At 35.7% G+C, this 19,714-nt stretch overlaps 1 protein-coding gene across 1 annotated transcript in view; it reads right to left on the minus strand.

Annotated features, from left to right (window-relative positions):
* Positions 1 to 19,714, minus strand: part of LOC106136730 (cell adhesion molecule Dscam2) — a 196,817-nt gene that overhangs the window by 151,863 nt on the left and 25,240 nt on the right. Inside the window, exon 2 of the mRNA XM_060949085.1 lies at positions 9,227 to 9,281. Within this exon, the coding sequence (XP_060805068.1) occupies positions 9,227 to 9,281 (55 nt within the window). The remainder of the gene's footprint in view (positions 1 to 9,226; positions 9,282 to 19,714) is intronic.

The raw sequence follows: 19,714 nt of genomic DNA on the forward strand, positions 1-19,714 counted from the left end.
CTTCATTAAATTTGGAAATATCCCTTGGTCAACACAATTATTGAATATATAAGCTAAGTCCCCAGCTATAATATTTATAATATGACATATCACAACAGCCGACATACCCCAATAATCCTCCGACTTTTTCAGATTAAGTTCTTTAAAGGTATTAATAATGTCAGTAGGGTCAATATTTAAGAATTTAAATTTGGAACTGCAAATGCTGACATTATTTTTAAGTAGAATTTCAGCTTCATTAGGGCATGAGTCAATATTAGAAGTTAATTCCAACGGTATATTTGTAAAAAAATGTTCAAATAAATTTACTATTTCTGTTGTAGAGGTAATTTTCCTATCATTAAATTTAATTTCATTAATATTTTCTTTAAAATTACTTCTACCAGTTTCCTTGTTTATAACACTCCAGGTTTCCTTTGTTTTGTTAGGAGCATTACTTATTTTGTTTTTAATGAACAAAGATTTTGCATGTAGACATACTTTTTTGAAAATTTTTGAATAATTCCTAACATGGTCTACGAAGCCGCTTTCAAATCGATACTGTTTTTGGGCATATAAATCGTACAAAGTCTTTCTACTTTTGTAGATGCCAACAGTAGCCCATTCATTGAATTTAAAGTTATTATTGCATTTCCGTTTCTTTTGTATAAATGTTTTAGAGTACGCGTCTGAAATGGTAGTAAATAACTTATTATAATGACCATTAGGATCGCTGCCCGTGTAAGTTACTGCGCAAATTTTATTTTCTAAAGAACTTGTAAATTTATTGATTTTATGGGCTGTGATAGGTCTGCACATAATTAATCCATCACGTGTACTACGTTTAGTGGAAAAGGTAACTAATTGACCGCAGTGATCAGAGGGTAATTTACTAAATACATTTTTATTATTTGGTTTTTGTTCACTAAAAACATTATCGATACATTTAGCAGATGTGGCAGTGAAGCGGGTTGGTTCCAAGAAGGCATTATCTAAGTTAAAACATTTAAATAGGTTAAGAAACTGTATTGTCACTGTGGAGCTAACTAATATGTCAATGTTAAAATCACCGCAAACAATTACTTTCTTATTACTTTTTGTCGCTACTATTAGAACTTCCTCCATTACATTCAGGAAATCCATAATACTACTGTTGGGTGGACTATAAATACAAATAACAATGTGTTCCTCAAGCTCGGCACAAGATACCTCAACACAGCGCTCAAGAGAAAGTCTGACTATGTCATGGCGCTCCTTACAGCGATGACCATTTTTAACATATATTACAGAACCGCCTCTGATTGCAGACCCTCTCCTGAAGCAGCTCACCGCATTAAAATTGTTAAGACTGGGCATCAGCTCACCCTCCAAGATCCAATGCTCAGTCAAACACACCATATTAACATCCATTTTTTCATTAAATAGATCAATAATAAGTTCTTTGCCAGGAAGGCCCTGTATATTTTGGTGTACAATTTTTAATTCATTTGTCCTTCCTTTTGTCCTGTGGTTTAGTTTAAACCACATGTAGCGTCCACAGAATCATCATTACAAAAATTTGATGATTCTGTCGATTTTGTCAGATTTCGTAAACAATGTAGTTTACCACAATGTAAACTCGTCCATTCTTTTATGTTATTTGCTATCAAAGTAGCAATTCTTTTTTTATAAAGTCGAGAAAGATAAATATTATCTTTAGTCAAAAAACAATTTTTTATGAACAAATTTGTATCAAAAAATACAAACTTGTCATGACGACATGACATATTATGAACAATATTGTTCATCAAATGAATAAATTTATTCTTCTTTGGCGTCTGACAACTTATATAGGGAAAAGCACAAAAAATTATTTTACCTACATTTAAATTATTCAGAGTTCCTAGACCCTGAATAAGGTCTTGTTTACTAATATTTAAACTGTTTCCAACCATTATAACAATTGTAGATGTGTTGCTCAATTGTGTGTTTTTTATACAATTAATAATTTGTGAGTAGTCGGAATTGGGTAGACAATAATTTATTATATTTGATAAATTCTCACTAAACAGTTTACCCATGTTGCGTCCTATGCTGTCTGAAAAAATGACTGTGTTCTGGGGGCTACACATATCAACACCGACACTCTCCGGCATACTATCAGACAAGCCCCCAAGACATGGGGAGGGAACTACGGTACTACTGATACTTGACCCGTTAAATATTCCACAGGTACATAAGTCGCCTGCGGATTTAATCATTTCCTCAATGTAATTAGCATCTTTAATTAATGATTCTGTAGCCATGACATGATCGGAGATTTGTCTGAGAGATTCAGTATTTTTTTCCAAAAGATTGGATACATTTTCCTCAAGCTGTGAGATTTGTTCCGTTAAGGTCTTGGTGTCAACACTATATAACTCCTGACTTTCCAGCAATTTACTTTCAGTTAATTCCAAACAAGAACACATATTTGTATATATTTTGATCCCAGATTTTATTATATGGGACTTTTTCTTATTAATGTTCATTTGGATTTTATTCTTTTTAATAATTTTATTTAATTTTCTGATTTTTCTGCATTTGTTGTGACTTAACCGAATAGCTGTAGATTGTTTATTAATTTCACATAGTGAGGTCTCACTTGTGAGATCAATTACTGAGTCTAAGAGAGGAGCGGAGGTAACTGAAATAATCTGGTCAAACATATTATTGACCTCTAAGGACTGCCGTGATTGTTCATAAAGCTCTATTCGTCTTCGGGCCTCTCCTAGCTCTTTTTCTAATTTAATATTATGTCTAAGGACATCTTCATAAGAATCACTACATTGCTGGAAATATCCTAACTCTAACTTAAGCTGGTTTAACTGCTCAACTAAGTCATCACATTGTAATTTACTTTCTGTTAAACTTAAATTTAATTTTGTGTTACCGAGACCCAGGCCAAGCAGAAAAAGTTCTTTTCTCATCATGCCCTGGCCGGGATTCGAACCTGGGACGTCCGGTCTCACAGACAAGCGTACTGCCTCTGCGCCACAGAGGCCGTATACTGGCTAAATACAGTCATTACATGAAACTTAAAAAAACAAACACATATAAAATTAACTTGTATGGATTCAGCTTTATTTTTAAATGCAGTTTTTGACTTCTGTTTGCTTGTTAGTTTATGCGTTTTGTCCGGAGATCGTGACACAATATATTGAGATATTGACACAATATATCGCGGACGCCAATATCTCACGACAATGTGAAGCAACGTTTATTTTTACTTTTCAATTTGCGAAATTATTTGTTTGGTAAATTGAGGACTGATACGATCTTAAAAACATCATCTTTAAATTTCTTTGAAACAAAAGACTGATTGAATTTAAGAATGTATGATAATTGCAAAAATCACAGGTTTACAACGAAAATTAACATTTCATAAAATGCTTCTCTTGCTTTTATTTAGAATCAGTTAGAAAGAAAAATTGTCGAAAATGATTGACGATATTATATTAATATCAAACTTCTCATTCAATGTTTTATGATCTTGTGTTGTTTTTCTACTAACTCCTAAAAAAGTCTCATAAACCTTGTCTATCGGGAACACAAAAACAAGAACTACGAGTATTTCGATTAAAGGAAATTTTAGTATCTTCTCAAGCGACCTGATCACTTAATAATTATAAATAATACTTGCGATACCCAGGGTCCGCTTACCCGACTTACCGTCGCAATTCGATCAAAATTGATTTTTAAATCCCTTCCCCAAACATCCAGCCGTGTCAGCCCGTTAATGAAACTCACAGAAAAGTTAAACTCAATCCCGGAGCGCAAATATTTGAAGGTGACCAACGCTCGAAACCCGACGCCATATTGAACATTAATCATCTATAGACACGTGTCAGAAAAAACAGCGAAATTATAAAAAAAATTGAAGTTCAAACAAAAATTAAGTAGGTACGATTTATTATTTTGACTTTAGTCCAGTAATTTATTAAATAGTCAAGCATGTTGCCTGTTGCATTCTTAAATATTTGTTTTATATGTATAATAGTTTGAAAATGTCATTATTGTTGAGCTTTCTGAGAGTATCATCTAGTTGCGGGGTAGACAGAGCCTACAGTCTTGAAAAGACTGAGTGGCCACGTTCAGCTATTTGGCTTAATGATAGAATTGAGATTCAAATAGTGACAGGTTGCTAGCCCATCGCCTAAAAAAGAATCCCAAGTTTGTAAGCCTATCCCTCAGTCGCCTTTTACGACATCCATTGGAAAGAGATGGAGTGGTCCTATGCTTTTTTGTATGGGTGCCGGGAACCACACGGCATGCATTTCATTGCATTGTACTCCGAATTTAAATTTAAAATATTAAAAACATTTACAGACAATGCACAATGAAACAATTTTTCAAAACTAAACAAAGGGCCGCACTGTGTGGAACATAAACCACGAAATCCTTTTTGAAATTGCACCCGGCTCGGTATGATGCATGTAATTAAAAAGTGGGGCAATGTTATTCAGAGACCAACGTATGCTGACCCCTCGTAATACCCATTAAGCCGTGCGGTCATATAATGTTTGTTTGAAGAGAGACGGGTGAGAGATCCGGTTAAGCTGGTGGGGGGTGTCGATGAAAGCTCATCAGTGTTATTCATTTGCGGTAGATGATTCAGGGGATTGAAATTGATGATGAAGTCCGTCGAAGCCTGATGTTGCTAAGACGATATTGGCTTTCTCGTCGGGTGATGAAGTTTTATATTGTGATGCTTTCAGTATTTTCAAGACTGTTGGCTCTGTCTACCCAGCGAGATCTATAGACGTGACTAAATGTTAGTATGTACTCGTTTATATGTATGCGATGCTCAGTCAGTGCCGTGTATTCTAAAATGTCGTGTGGTTCCCGGCTGTGTCGTGTTGTTCCAGGCACCAATAGAAGAAGGAATAGGACCAGCTCATCTCCTTCCCATGGATTTTGTAAAAGGCGACTAAGGGATAGGCTTATAAGATAGAAATTCTTGTTTTAGGTTACGGACAAGCAATCTGTCACTATTTGAATCTCAATTCTATCAGTAAGCTGAACGTGGCCTATCAGTATTTTCAAGACTGTGGATTCTGTCTAAATAGACGTGATTGTATGTAAATATGCTCATAATAAATATGAACACTGATTACATACACAAACGTAAAACAACTTTGAAGAAAAATTACGCACAATAACAAATGACAGCCGATAGATTATTTATTAGTTGACCCAAAATGCAATGTCCCCGTAAAATTGCGTATTTCGCGTACACTTAATGAACCAATCAATAAGCGTCATGCAAAGCAATCGCGCCGTGATTGGCCGCCGTCCATGACTGACGAGCACATTACGGATGGATTTCAATGATCGGACCACTGACTCGGAAATAGGTCGATAGGTCGCTTAGTTGCCATGGCGGCCGAAAGGGCGATTCCTATGTTTTATGAGACTATGACTGTAATGTGTGTGTGTGGTTCCCGGCAATGCCGTGTGGTTCCCGGCACCAGTACAAAAAGAATAGGACCACTCCATCTCTTTCCTATTCGACGGCCTCTGTGGCTCAGCGGTAGTATGCTTGTCTGTGACACTGGAGGTCCCGGGTTCGAATCCCGGCCAGGGCATGATGAGAAAAGAACTTTTTCTGATTGTCCTGGGTCTTGGATGTTTATCTATATAAGTATTATATTATAAAATATGGTATCGTTGAGTTAGTATCTCGTAACACAAGTTTCGAACTTACTTCGAGGCTAACTCAATCTGTGTAATTTGTCCCGTATAAAAAAAAAAAAAAAAAAAAAAATCTCTTTCCTATGGATGTTGTAAAAGGCGACTAAAGGATAGGCTTACAAACTTGGGATTCTTTTTTTAGGCGATGGGCTAGCAACCTTTCACTATATGAATCTCAATTCTATCATTAAACCAAATAGCTGAGCGTGGCCTATCAGTGTTTTCAAGACTGCTGGCTCTGTCTACCCCACAAGGGATATAGACGTGACCATATGTATGTATGTATGACTGTGATAACGCATGGACAATGTACACCTAACGATAGTTCACTTTGTGGTGGAGCGGTTAAGATAAAAATAGCATGTCCAAGGTTCTGTTGGATACAAATGATTCTTTAGCAATAATTATCTGGCGACATTACTAATGTCACATACCGACTGTCAATCACTGCGACAATGACGCACTCAGCCAACAGCAGCGAAGAATCTAAATCGCGCAAACAAAGATTTCACGGATTGGAGCATAAATTCAACTTTCGACTCAACATCGTCTGTCGCGCGGTTCCCCAGGCATAGATAGATAGATACATAGATAAAACTCTTTATTGCACCATAAGAGTTAAACATACAAAACAGCACAAAACAGATAGAGATGGTATAAAGGCGGACTCATTGCTTCCGCTACAATAATATTACTATCACACTGTGGTAAGAACTAATCAAAATGAGTTTACTTCGTCTAAAAATTGTCTTATCTACTTCAAAGTCTTCATCAAATGCGAATCCCAAATGAGACTAACGTCAGCAGAATGATAATAATTAATACAAATATCAATAATAATACTTTAAAATATACTTCAGTTAAAATAGAACCAAAGAATACGCGTTATGAAAAGTATCTTAAAATAATACTCTGTCACAAATGAGTTATTCTTGAGAAGAATACATTGTGCAGCGGCTTTAAATCATCGCACTAGTGACTGCACCGGCGGATATTGCCGCTTAATATTAAACCGAACAGGCACGTGACATTGTGGCTTTGCATTCTCAAGAGCTGCTTAACTTGCTTCAAAAGCCAAGAAAGGAAAAAAAATACAAAGATGAAATACTTGCGGACTACGGAACTCTAAAAAATTTTCAGCTACATAATAAAATTGGTATTAAGAAATATGAAAACATCACGGTGTGTAATTATTATCTAACTTGTCAAAGACAACTGCATCAATTGGAAATTGGAATTAAATATTAAAACGATAGTACATACTAAATGTATCCAAATACATATTCAAATGTATTTCTTGAATTGATACAAACATACAGACATGTACAAATGCATGAAATACATTTCGGGAAATTAAAAAGAAAAGCGTAATGCTTCGTAATCTGATTACCGCAATCACTCATACATCGCTGTATCCCTTGTTTGAATTAAAAACTTCACTACCAATATAGAAATACACCCATTTAAACCTTTATGTCTCTGAAAATAACGCGTATTTTGCTTACAAAAATTAACACAAACACTACAAAGTAACTACTGCGGTTCTTATCGTCCTTGTTACTTACGAATAAGGTTTATTTTCGGATAGTAATGCATTAAAATCAGGGGTTGTTCAGGTGTGTCCGACGTGATCGGATGGCCGATACATAAATCAGTATTGATGAATGAATTTGTTGGATGCGACTGATGTGTTTGCCAGCCCTGGATTTCGAAATTCGAATGTTCGGTTCCATGTTTAAATGGTAAAATTATTGGAAGCGATACATGCTGGCCAGTATTTAATGTATTCCCGATTATTTTACACATGAATAGGTCTGATTAATCTGTACTATCGGTGAAGTAGATAATTTATTCTGAATTTGTCGGTTTGTTTATTTTAATCAATATACAGAATGAATTTGGAGGATGCATTAATTTTGCAGTGCAGTGGAAAATTGCTTTTCATGAGCATATGTTTATAATTTATTATACAGCTAAACATATAATTAAAATTCATTATTGTGTACCAAGTGTACAAAATGTTGAAAAATTGATGAAGAAAACTATCAAATATGTTTCATTCACGGATATCGTAGTAACATAGAAAACAATACACGTAATGTTACTGTTTGCCACACATCTATCGTACTGACTAGCCGTTGCCCGCGACTTGATTCGCAGATAATCTCAATACATAAAAGCTGCCCTCTTAAAGGGGGGAGGAGAAATTTTTGTATACCAGTTTTTAGTTCAAATCAGTGCAAAAGTTTTCGCATTATGCAAGTTAAAACATATAGACAGACGGAAAGACAGACAGAAATTGTAAAAATCATATTTTTTACTTCTTTTGGTCCCATTAGGTTGTACCATATCCCTCATTTTTTTGGGAATATCTCCCAAGTACACACATCGCTCAGTTACAATATTGTTATAATGTATAATATGTTTATGGATAACGTTTTAATTGTTTACGTAACGAGCAATAGCTGTTTAAATTAAAAATATTATAGCATTTTTTTGCTAGTAACTGTGTAAAACTTGATTATCTATGTAGGTATTTATGAAACATGTGAATTATTAACACATCACAATTGACTGTAGGACGATCGATATAGCCGTTGCAAAGCGTGTCTACATACGGACATATGTGACGTCAGAGTGTATGTACACGCACGTGGTATGTACTGCACTGCCCTATATTCGGAATCGGTGATCGGAACTATCACTGACCTTTAAATACGTATTACGCTAGATGAAACTTATTTGATTGAAAAACTTACAGCAAAAAAGGGTCAGGTCAAGAGTACCTGAAACCGCCGAGCTTGCATGAAGAGAGTTATGAATGTGGATGCGAAGGAAGTATGCAGAGATCGTGGCAAGTGGAAAGAGGTAGTCTCTGCCTACCCCTGCTACTGCCTATCCGGGAAAGAGGCGTCATTTTATGTATGTATGCATGTAAAAATATCAAAGAATATGAATTCTTGTTCTGCTAACAAATATTATGATTATGTAAAATGATAAACGTTAACGTAACGTTAAGTATAAAAAAATAAAAAATAAGCTGTTGCTTGTCTTCCGACGCATATTGTACAAGTCAATCAAGGGAAGCTTCTCATTTTGGCATACACATTTAGATGATGAACGAAAAACCTGTCACTACGTAAATCTTAATTTCATCATTATCTTGAAATTAATTAATTTTGTTAATTAATTTCTGTATAATGAGGCTGTTAGCCCTGTCGACCCCGTAAGGGATTTTATATGTAGAAGTTATGAAGATGGCTATATATTTACTGATTTGTTTAAGTGTATAATCTAGCTCGGCTCGGCGAGCTAGATCATACACTTAAACTTGCATGAAGAGAGTTATGAATGTGGATGAAGCGAAGGAAATATGCAGAGATCGTGGCAAGTGGAAAGAGGGAGCGGAGCGGAGGGGTAGGCAGAGACTACTCTGCCTACCCCTCCGGGAAAGAGGCGTGATTGTATGTATGTATGATCTAGCATCATTGGAGGTTAGCGGGGTCACAATGACCTGACAACGAAATGCACTGACCTGCCAGCATGAGGAACACCGCCACTCCCGGCGCGCACATCTCAATCAACGCCGCCTGAAATTAACATTATTGTGTCAGTTTATTTTATGTTTGTGTTGGTGCCGTGTGGTTCCCGGCCACTCAACTCTTTCATATCTCGACCAACAACGGTCTTGAATTCTTGGGTAACCAATAAACAAGCAGTTTTCATTAGGCAGTGCCGTGGGGTTCCCGGCACCAATACAAAAAAGATAAGGACCACTCCATCTCGTTCCCATGGATGTCGTAAAAGACGACCAAAGGATAGGCTTACAAACTTGTGACTCTTTTTTAGGCGATGGGCTAGCAACCTGTCACTATTTGAATCTCAATTCTATCATTAAGCCAAAAAGCTGAACGTGGCCATTCAGTCTTTTAAAGACTGTTGGCTCTGCCTACCCCGCAAGGGATATAGACGTGACCATATGTATGTATGTAAGTAATATATCTCCTAGTCTCTGGCTTTTTGTGGCGCGAGGCAAACTATGAAGGTACGATAAATGTAAATTGATAGTGTTACGGATCGGAATTGCATAGTTCTGGCACAGCGGCCTGTTTCAGAGAAGCCTACATGCACTAATAAAAAAACTGTCAAGTGCCAGTCGATTTTCGCCGGAACAGTTCCGTACTGTATATATACATACATATATACGTAACGTCTATATCCCTTACGGGGTAGACAAACCAACAACGGTCTTGTTTTCTTGTGTCAAAAATAAACAAGCAGTTTTCATTAGGCAGTGCCGTGTGGTTCCCGGCACCAATACAAAAAAGAATAGGATCACTCCATCTCTTTCCCATGAATGTCGTAAAAGGCGACTACGGGATAGGCTTACAAACTTGGGATCCTTTTTTAGGCGATGGGCTAGCAACCTGTCACTATTTGAATCTCAATTCTATCTTAAAGCCAAAAAGCTGAACGTGGCCATTCAGTCTTTTCAAGACTATTGGCTCTGTCTACCCTGCAAAGGATATAGACGTGACCATATGTATGTATGTATTTTCATTATATGAGTAATATTCAATTACTGTACACCGGTTGACAAAAATCCTAAAACTGTTTGTAATTTTATTTCATTTATTACAACTAACAGCTTTCCTTACATTGTTGCGATCACATCAATGGCGGCTTCAGTAGGCCTTTTATCATTCAGAACACATTACTATTTTATATCTTAATTCAAACACGATAAGGTTGAAATTACAATGTGCAAGAAACGGTTTCCTCGCAGACGTCTTGAGTCCTATAATGCGGATAAATAGAATTGTGTCCCGGCTTATCGGCGTCTTTCACACTCGTGTACACTCCGTTATTGTCGGGTAACAATGATTTCCATAATATTTACACCCAATGGGTTACAATGTGCTATTTAGAAATCAGCATTCGGATTAACTGTGCTGAAAATTTCAATGAAAATCGTTATGCATGTGTCACGTTTTTATCCGTTACGGGGTAGACAAATCAATTTGACGCAAATGCGTCTGTCCATCCGCATATTCTTAGTTAGGCGGTTCTCTATATAATGCTTCTAGCATAAAGTCCCCCAATTGTGCTATACATTTGTATTTTGTACAATTAAATTTAAATAAAAAAATATATTAAGATAAAATCTCATCTCAACTAGCCTAATTTATCCCACACTTATTACAGTATCTATAATACTAGAACAGAAATATATACATAAAATCTCGTCTATATCCCCCGCGGGGCAGACAGACCCTTGAAAAGACTGATAAAAGTAGGTTTATAATAAATTTAAATTAAGTTTAATCAAGTATAGATGTGTACCATCACTCGTGGTCTAAGTTTAAAGCTAATATCCCGGAGGTTTACATATTATTGTTATATATTATTTAATTGTTAACAAGATACAAATTAGAAGCAATTGCTGTGTACACCTATAATGCAAGCATTGAACAAGCACTAGACATATGGTAATTTGCGTAATACATGAATTTTAGTTAAACACAAACGGAGCTGCGGGCGACAGCTAGTTTTACGTTAAAACACTTTTCAGAATTTCGTAGAAGTTACACGCATAAATTATTCGACGAATTTCATCAGTTTGTCTCTCTTGGTCCCGAAATTAATTTCAAGATTTAATCGAAAGCAGAATTCCAAGAATGTTGTCGTTTCAGAATTAATTCCAAATAAATTTTCATTTAATTACAATTTTTATGAAATATTTCAGGAATATATACGTATGGTAATCCTAATGCAAACTAATATTGTAAATGGGAAAGTTTGTTTTCTCTTCACGCGTTATCTGCTGAACTAATCTTTTTGAAATTTTCCGTATATATAATTAACAGTGTGGAGAAAGACATAGGGCTTAGAATAGACCTTTCAACCCGGTAGAAACTAAAGTTCTCGTAGAATTTGCAGAAAAACTTTTTTTGTTAGTGACGCCAAATACTCGCGGGTGAAACTGCGGGTAAAAGTTAGTAAGTTATAAAAAAAACGTTTAATAAAGCTCTGTCAGAAAATTTAACAATCTATCATTAGGTGGCTGTTGATTATAAATAATCTATTTTAATTTAAAATTTATTAAAACTTCATTCAAAATACCGACAAGTATTTAATAAGGGTATTTCGAATTAAGTAAGTTGCAATTTAAAAATTACACTGCAATTTGTTGAAACTGTTTCTCACAAAACTTTTTTTTTAATACTACGGATAGTTAATTTCTTTCGCCTTTAATTTCTATAAATTTAAAATTTAATGTACTTAAATTTACCGCATAGTTTCATGAAAATCGGTTCAATAGGTTTTGCGTGAAAAAGTAATAAAGCCGCGTGAAAAAGTAATCATCCTTACTAACTTTCGTAAATATCTTATAAGAAAGATATTTTTTATGTATTTTTGCTTTTGACATTCCCTACAGTAACTAAAGTAAATCACATCAAAATTAAACAAAGTACTGAAGTGAATAAACAATATGAACAATGAAACTTCATACATTACACTTATAAATGTAATGAATGTTTTATAACACACACGAGAAAGTATAATTTAATTCAACAAGTATTTTAAACGGAGTTTTGTCCAAGGCTTCGCTTTCGAGCTATTTTTCATACATTCAATTCAAAATATTTTTAATTTCTGTGTCAAATTTTATTATAATTTGGTTTAGTTAAAAAAATAATAGGTACAAAAAACTATATAATATAAGTGTAAGTATTAAAACTAACAGTACTCTTTGCAGTAGCCTCACCACTCAACATCCATTTACACAAAACCTTAACTTTTTCCACTCACGAAATACTTTTCGTAGCGCCGCGGCTCTACGGCGTAGCGACCGCCCGCGTAGCACTCTCCCGCGCGAATGTGCTACGAGATACCTACGAGCCACAGTGTAACTATATTCTTTGATGAAGTTATAGTACAGTAATGGTTTAACTGGAACTTTGGTACTATGAATATTTAGTTAGGCATATTATACACTGTAATTGTATATATAACTAGCTGTCGCTCGCGACTTCGTCCTTGATGTTTATGTTTGTCTAAAGTAGCCTATATTACTGCAAAGTTTATAAAAAATCCGTTAAGTAGTTTCTGTGTGAAGAAGTAACCAACACACATCTACACATCCTGACAAACCTTCTCATTTATAATATTATTAGGATTACATACGCGCTTATGCTGGTCTGGTAGTGAAGACAAAAGATAGTCTGTGTCAGCTGTTAATCTTGCCGTGTATATTGTAAAAGTAAATCAAAGGAAAAGCTAATAAACTTGGAATTCTTCTTTAGACAATAATCCAATCTTTCATCCAGCCACAGCTGACCGTGGACTTTGATACTGTTGGCTCTGTCTACCCCAAAAGTCCCGTAATATGTATGTGTGTTGGTACTATCAATATTTAGTTACGCACATTATACATTTTAAGTGTATATCTCATTACACATTCGTTTGTTTAAGATATAATTTGACTGTTAAGCGCAGATTAAAGCCCTTTCTCCGGGGCCGTTGTGCGTCAATTAATGATTCAATGAAGTGGGAATGGTCGGAGTAAGCCAAGATTATGGTTTCAGATGTGTTAAATGTAATGAAGCGTTATTTAAAGGGTTTTTATTAACATTTAATACATTTTCTGTTTTAATTTTATGTTATCTAAGTTTTGGAGATCTTCAATGCGAGAGGTATATTCTGGGATAGTGTTCACTAACTTGCCCTCGTAGTACATTCAGTCAGAAAAGTATCGGGAATGGATTATTTATTTATGGTTCCAAATTCAAATTTTTGTTTTTTTTGTTGTTGTTAGATTGGCACAACTGTTTTCCATTTTGGCCCGGAGTTTGAGTTGCATCTGTTGTTTACATTAAATACAGTGCTATTTTTAGTTATATCATATCTAGTGTGTATTGCTAATTTCATAATGGATAAAAACATCGAACAAAGAGTTTGTCTTAAATTTTGCATTGCCAATGGAATATCGTGTTCGGAGTCACTGAAAATGTTACAGAAGGCTTACGGTGAATCGACTTTATCAAAAACTCGTGCTTATGAGTGGTACAAAGCGTTCAAAAGCGGTCGAGATGTGATGGAAGATTTGCCTCGCTCTGGTAGGCCATCAACGTCTGCAACTGAAGTTAACATCGCAAAAGTGAAGGAAATAGTGACTGAAAATCCTCATTCAACTTTGAGAGAGATAGCCACCGAACTTTCTGTATCTCACGAGTCGATCCGTACCATTTTAACTAATAATTTGGGTATGAAACACGTTGCCGCTCGGCTAGTCCCAAAAGACCTGAATTTTTTTCAAAAACTCAATCGCATGAGAGTCGCTGAGGACATGCTAGAACGAGTCAATTCCGACCCAACATTCATGAAACGCATTGTTACTGGTGACGAGACGTGGGTTTACGAGTTTGACATGCAAACTAGTCAACAAGCTTCGGAGTGGCGCCTTCCAACTGAACCGAAACCGAAAAAACCACGCCAAAGTCGTTCAAAAGTCAAAGTCATGTTTCTTTGACTATCGCGGTGTTGTGCACTCGGAATTCTTGCCGGAAGGTCAAACGGTAAATAAGGAATATTATTTGAGTGTTATGCGGCGTTTAAGAGAGCAAATCCGACGAAAAAGGCCAGATTTGTGGAAAGAAAATTCTTGGATTTTGCACCATGATAATGCACCTTCGCACAAGGCCATCATTGTAAACGAATTTTTAACCAAACACTCAACAAATACCATCGAGCAACCACCATATTCACCAGATATGGCTCCAGCCGACTTTTTTCTTTTTCCTAAACTCAAATTACCACTTCGTGGCACCCGTTTTCAATCGGTAGAAGACATAAAAGAGAATTCGCGGCGAGAACTGACCTCAATTCCGGAAACAGCGTTTAAAAAATGTTTTGATGATTGGATTATTCGTTGGCGTAAGTGTATCGTTTCTAAAGGAGCATATTTTGAAGGTGATAAAATAAATTTGGATGAATAACAAACAGTTTGTGTATTATTGATCTTTTCCTGCTACTTTCTTGACAGAGTAGTATGACACGCCTAATGTCTCTTTTATCGCGCCAAAAAAGTCACAATAAAAAACGAAATATCAATAGTTTTTCGAGTGTTAAAAATGGTGTCACTCGTGCTATGCTTCGAGGACTAGATCTTATCTTGCTTACGACCAAAGACCTTAATCTTTAAATTTCCAACAACATTATATTTTTCCCATTTTATGTTTTATTATAAATCTGAGAGTTGGATTTGGAGTGATTTGTCTAAAGTTTGAAAAAGAAGGAGTTGTTAAGCTTACAATGTAATTAAGAAAAAAAAAATTCCACTAACCATATCAAAAAAGTATATTACTCTCTTAATATACATGATACGTTTTCGTACTTTGATTATCATGTTCTGCAGCCGCTTTAACCATAGAAACGACGAGTTTAACCAAAATATTATACATTTTATAAATTTGAATCAAGGTAAGAAGATAATCAAATAACTTTTCGTTAACGAATACCAACCGCCACTGAAAAAAATGTCGGAATGAGAAGGTTAAAGTCCTCAGCGATTTTATTACATTTTTAGGAAAGCGTTTTAGGAAAACATTAGCCTTACAGCTTCAATGCTTATCTCTAAAGAAAAACAATTGTGTGTGCGAGCTGCTTTGTTCCCGCGCAGATTGTAAAAGCCAATCAAGGAAAAAATTTGTACACTTGAGATTCTTCTTGTAGACGATGGGCTAGTAACCTGTCACTATTTAAATCTCAATTCTATCATGAAGCTACACCAAGCTGAGCATAGTCCTCCAGTCTTTCTGAAATTATTATCTTTGTCTACCTCGTAAGAAATAAAGACGGGGTTATACGATTATATGTAATCAGCGTTATAACCTTGTATCACACTGTTGTAGGTTCGAATCCCACAGGAAGAATACTTCGCAGAGTTATTTCCAGTTTAAAAGTTCGCGGGCGCGAATTCCCTGTTCGTTTGCTGTGAAACATGATCCATATCTCCGGAACGCTAAGCTGTTAGTTTCTTCGAAGCTACGGAACTGTAATTTGTATAAAAAACTCATTCACTATTATCAATGTAAAGTGTATAATTTTAATTGAATCCAAAATAAAAATACTTTTCTTTATGCTCACGTTTTGGTGCATACTTTTGCTTACTATCCAAATGAGACATCTGATTATGATAAAACTTCGTGATGGTAGAAAAGTCATACCAACATTTGCCTTCAATTGACTTAATAAATGATCTTATAAATATTAACTTAAAATTAAACAAATTTAGTAATACCTATTTCATTGTTCAGTTGTATGATAGATGAAGTATGATTTTTATCACCAACTAGACGGCAATTTCCATTAAATTTTATCTTATTTAACTTTATTCAAACTTAGAATAGATATTGTAACATTAACAACGTTTCACCCACATAAGATCAATCGTGAGAGACTTTCCGACGAGTGCTCAACAAAGTTAAGAAGTTAACCGCCGCGTGTCCATGAAAAGCTTCGGTAAACGAGTGGGAGTGGGAGGGAAGATTCAAGGGTGGTGAATTACTTCTCGTATAGTACACTCAGACGCTCCTGGATCATACGATATGATACGAATTCATACGTTTTCCCGGAGTGGTAGGCAGAGACTACATCTTTCCACTTGCCACGATCTCTGCATACTTCTTTCGCTTCATCCACATTCATAACTCTCTTCATGCAAGCTCGGCGGTTTCGGATACCCTAGACCTGACTTTTTGCTAGGGCGTCCTTAATTATAATAGCAAACTTATACTTAACGATAACTTACGCTACATTAACACACTACAAGTATTACCTTTGTTTACCACGAATGTACCACACTATGTAGAGCTGCTGAATCATACATCACTCATACGTACACATATTAAGTCTTTCCTTCCGGGGTAGAGAAATATTCATATGACTCTCGATCATATTCAGACATGGTGAAAAACTTTGCGTTAAGAAGTCTTTATCTTGATTCAATTTTATAATCTGCGCGCTATGAGTAAAATAAAACTGTTGATAATGTTATTAGCACAGTATGGCAGTATATTTATAGCTTTGCGAGCGTTTTGTTTGAGAGCTTGTACATTCATAATTCAAGCAGAGTTATTTACAGCATCATATTTTTCGTTTGCAAAAAGTATCAACATGCAAGAATAAGAATTGGCTGGCACACATTATCACCAGCATGGAAATAAAAAGTAACAAATAACAAAAGTAACACCAACAAGATAAGTCATAAGACAATCCGTCTCCTTGCGCGTCGGCTGCCGAGCGCCTTTCGCCGAATTAACTCCAATTTAAACTTCGTTCTCGCCTTTGTCAGTCAATTTCATTCTTATTTCATTTAATTTACATCGCTATTAGCTGTTTCCTGAAATACTTCCGTTGATCTGAGATATACGAGGCTCATCAACCAATTTTCAAATTATTTTATTTAAGAAGAAACTGACTAACTCATTTATTGCACAGCCGAAGCCTAGGTCTAGGGATTTGAAATTGGGTATATACATATGTTTTTAAATGATATACATAGGTAAGCATTTCCATGAGAACGGGTGAAACGATTTCTTTTGTATATCGCTGGTGAAGTTGCTGGCAAGGAAAATAAAAAAATACACGACTTGTATTTTTTTATTTTCCTTAGTCAATCTTATTTGTGAAATAATCTAAGACCACTACATAACGGTATATCAAAAATTATTTTTAAAGTATCTTGAGGTATTCTTTAAAAAAAATTCTAAGATAGGATTTCCCTAAAAATCTCGCGAAACGGAATCTATCTTTCGGAAAAACAATTCTACTGTCTAGATTTGTCAGTCACTTTTTCAAAAACTCAAAAGACTATCCGAGATGTAAATGAACATAAGTGAACTAGAAAACTATAGAAATAACAATATAAATAACAAAAATATATCCAGTCTGTGTAGATCGACCGCCAATCTTCTCACGGCGAATTAACTTCAATTTAAACTTAGTTCGCGGCTTACCGTTGCTTTCTATGAGCCGATTCCAACTTATCTTTTTCCTAACACGCCGTGTGGTTCCCACCAGTAAAAAAGGGACAGGACCACTCCATCTCTTTCCCGTCATAGAAGGTGACTAAGAGATAGGCTTATAAACTTGTGATTCATGTACATAGTATAAGTACAATGTCCAAATTGTCATGCGGCATTGAGATGCCAGCGGTGGAGACATGAATATTCAGCCGGGGTCGTTGTTTGCGGCCGTCTTACACAAACACACGCCGAAACTAGTCACTGTTGTGAATTGCACTGTACTAGGTGTAACTACGTCTCTTGTATAACTGAAGGGGCAGAACAATAGAGTTGTAATTTAATTGTTGTATTTGACAGTGCAATGTTTAGAATGTATTTGACAGTGCAATGTTTAGAATGTTCTTTTTATTTTTGGTATGTATGTAACTTTCTGAAACATTCAAGAATCGTTTCATTTGCAAAGTATCAATTAATTAAACGTATCGTATGTCAGCTTCTTCTCTTTAAAGAAGGCTTTTAGTAAACTTGGGATTATTCTTGTGGGTTAAAGGCTAGGTGTAGGTAGGTAAAGAAATACATATGTATAGTCACGTCTAGATTGAGTTAGCGTCGAAGTAAGTTCAAGACTTGTGTTACGAGATACTAACTCAACGATACTATATTTTAATTAATAAATACCTATATAGATAAACATCCAAGACTCAGGCCAATGAGAAAAAGTCTTTTCTCATCATGCCCTGGCCGGGACTCGAACCCGGGACCTTCGGTATCATAGCCAAGCTTACAACCGCTGCACCACAGCGGCAGTCAAACTTATGTATGAATGTATATGTGTGTTCTTTAGCCCCGCAGGTGGGACATGGGACAATAGAAGAATTTTTATGATTTTCCTCACCACACAAACCTCTGGCGGTGTTTTCAAGTTAGTGCGTCATCAAAATGAGGAAGAATTTGTTACCTTTTAGGTATATCTACGAGTACATATATGTATATGCCGTGTGGTTCCCGGTACCAACACAAAAAAGAATAGGACCACTCCATCTCTTTCCCATGGATGTCGTAAAAGGCGACTAAGGGATAGGCTTACAAACTTGTGATTCTTTTTTAGGCGATGGGCTAGCAACCTATCACTATTTGAATCTCAATTCTATCATTAAGCCAAATAGCTGAACGTGGCCATTCAGTCTTTTCAAGACTGTTGGCTCTGTCTAGCCCACAAGGGATATAGACCATATGTATGTATGTACATATATATGTGTGCATTTCCTATACAACGACTGAGCTTTGCATAAGCCGATATAGCACAACATTGCGTCAGCTTATCATCAAACAGACGGATTATGTTGTCGCAATGTAATTTAGCAACATAGATATATATAAGGAATAAATAAACGTTTATTTGCCCTTCACAAAAATGTTCTTACTAACTAGTTGACAATAATGTTTTAATTAATCTATAAATGACATTGAAAGGAATCGTGCATACATTGTAATAATTACTTAAACTCTGTTTTGTAACTTCCTGATATTATTATTTATACTTACAGCATTCTTACATTTCCCCAATTTTTAAAAGTCCTAACGAATTATTTCATTTTGGTCACCTGGGTGATCAAATTCTGCATTTTTGTATCCTCAAATCACCTAATGGCTAAATAACAGTTACAATGCCGTGTGATTCCCGGCACCAATACCAAAAACAATAGGACCACTCCATCTCTTCCACATGGATGTCGTAAAAGGCGACTGAGGGATAGGCTTACAAACTTGTGATTCTTTTTTAGGTGATGGGCTAGCAACCTGTCACTATTTGAATCTCAATTCTATCATTAAGCAAAATAGCTGAACGAAGCCATTCAGTCTTTTCAAGGCTGTTGGCTCTGTCTACCCCGCAAGGGATATAGACGTGACCATATGTATGTATGTAACAGTTAAAAAATTAATTTAATAAAAAATTAATATCAAATGACAAGACAAACCGTCCATAATAATTA

This window comes from Amyelois transitella, chromosome 3 (assembly GCF_032362555.1).
Source record: "Amyelois transitella isolate CPQ chromosome 3, ilAmyTran1.1, whole genome shotgun sequence".
Classification (NCBI taxonomy): domain Eukaryota; kingdom Metazoa; phylum Arthropoda; class Insecta; order Lepidoptera; family Pyralidae; genus Amyelois; species Amyelois transitella.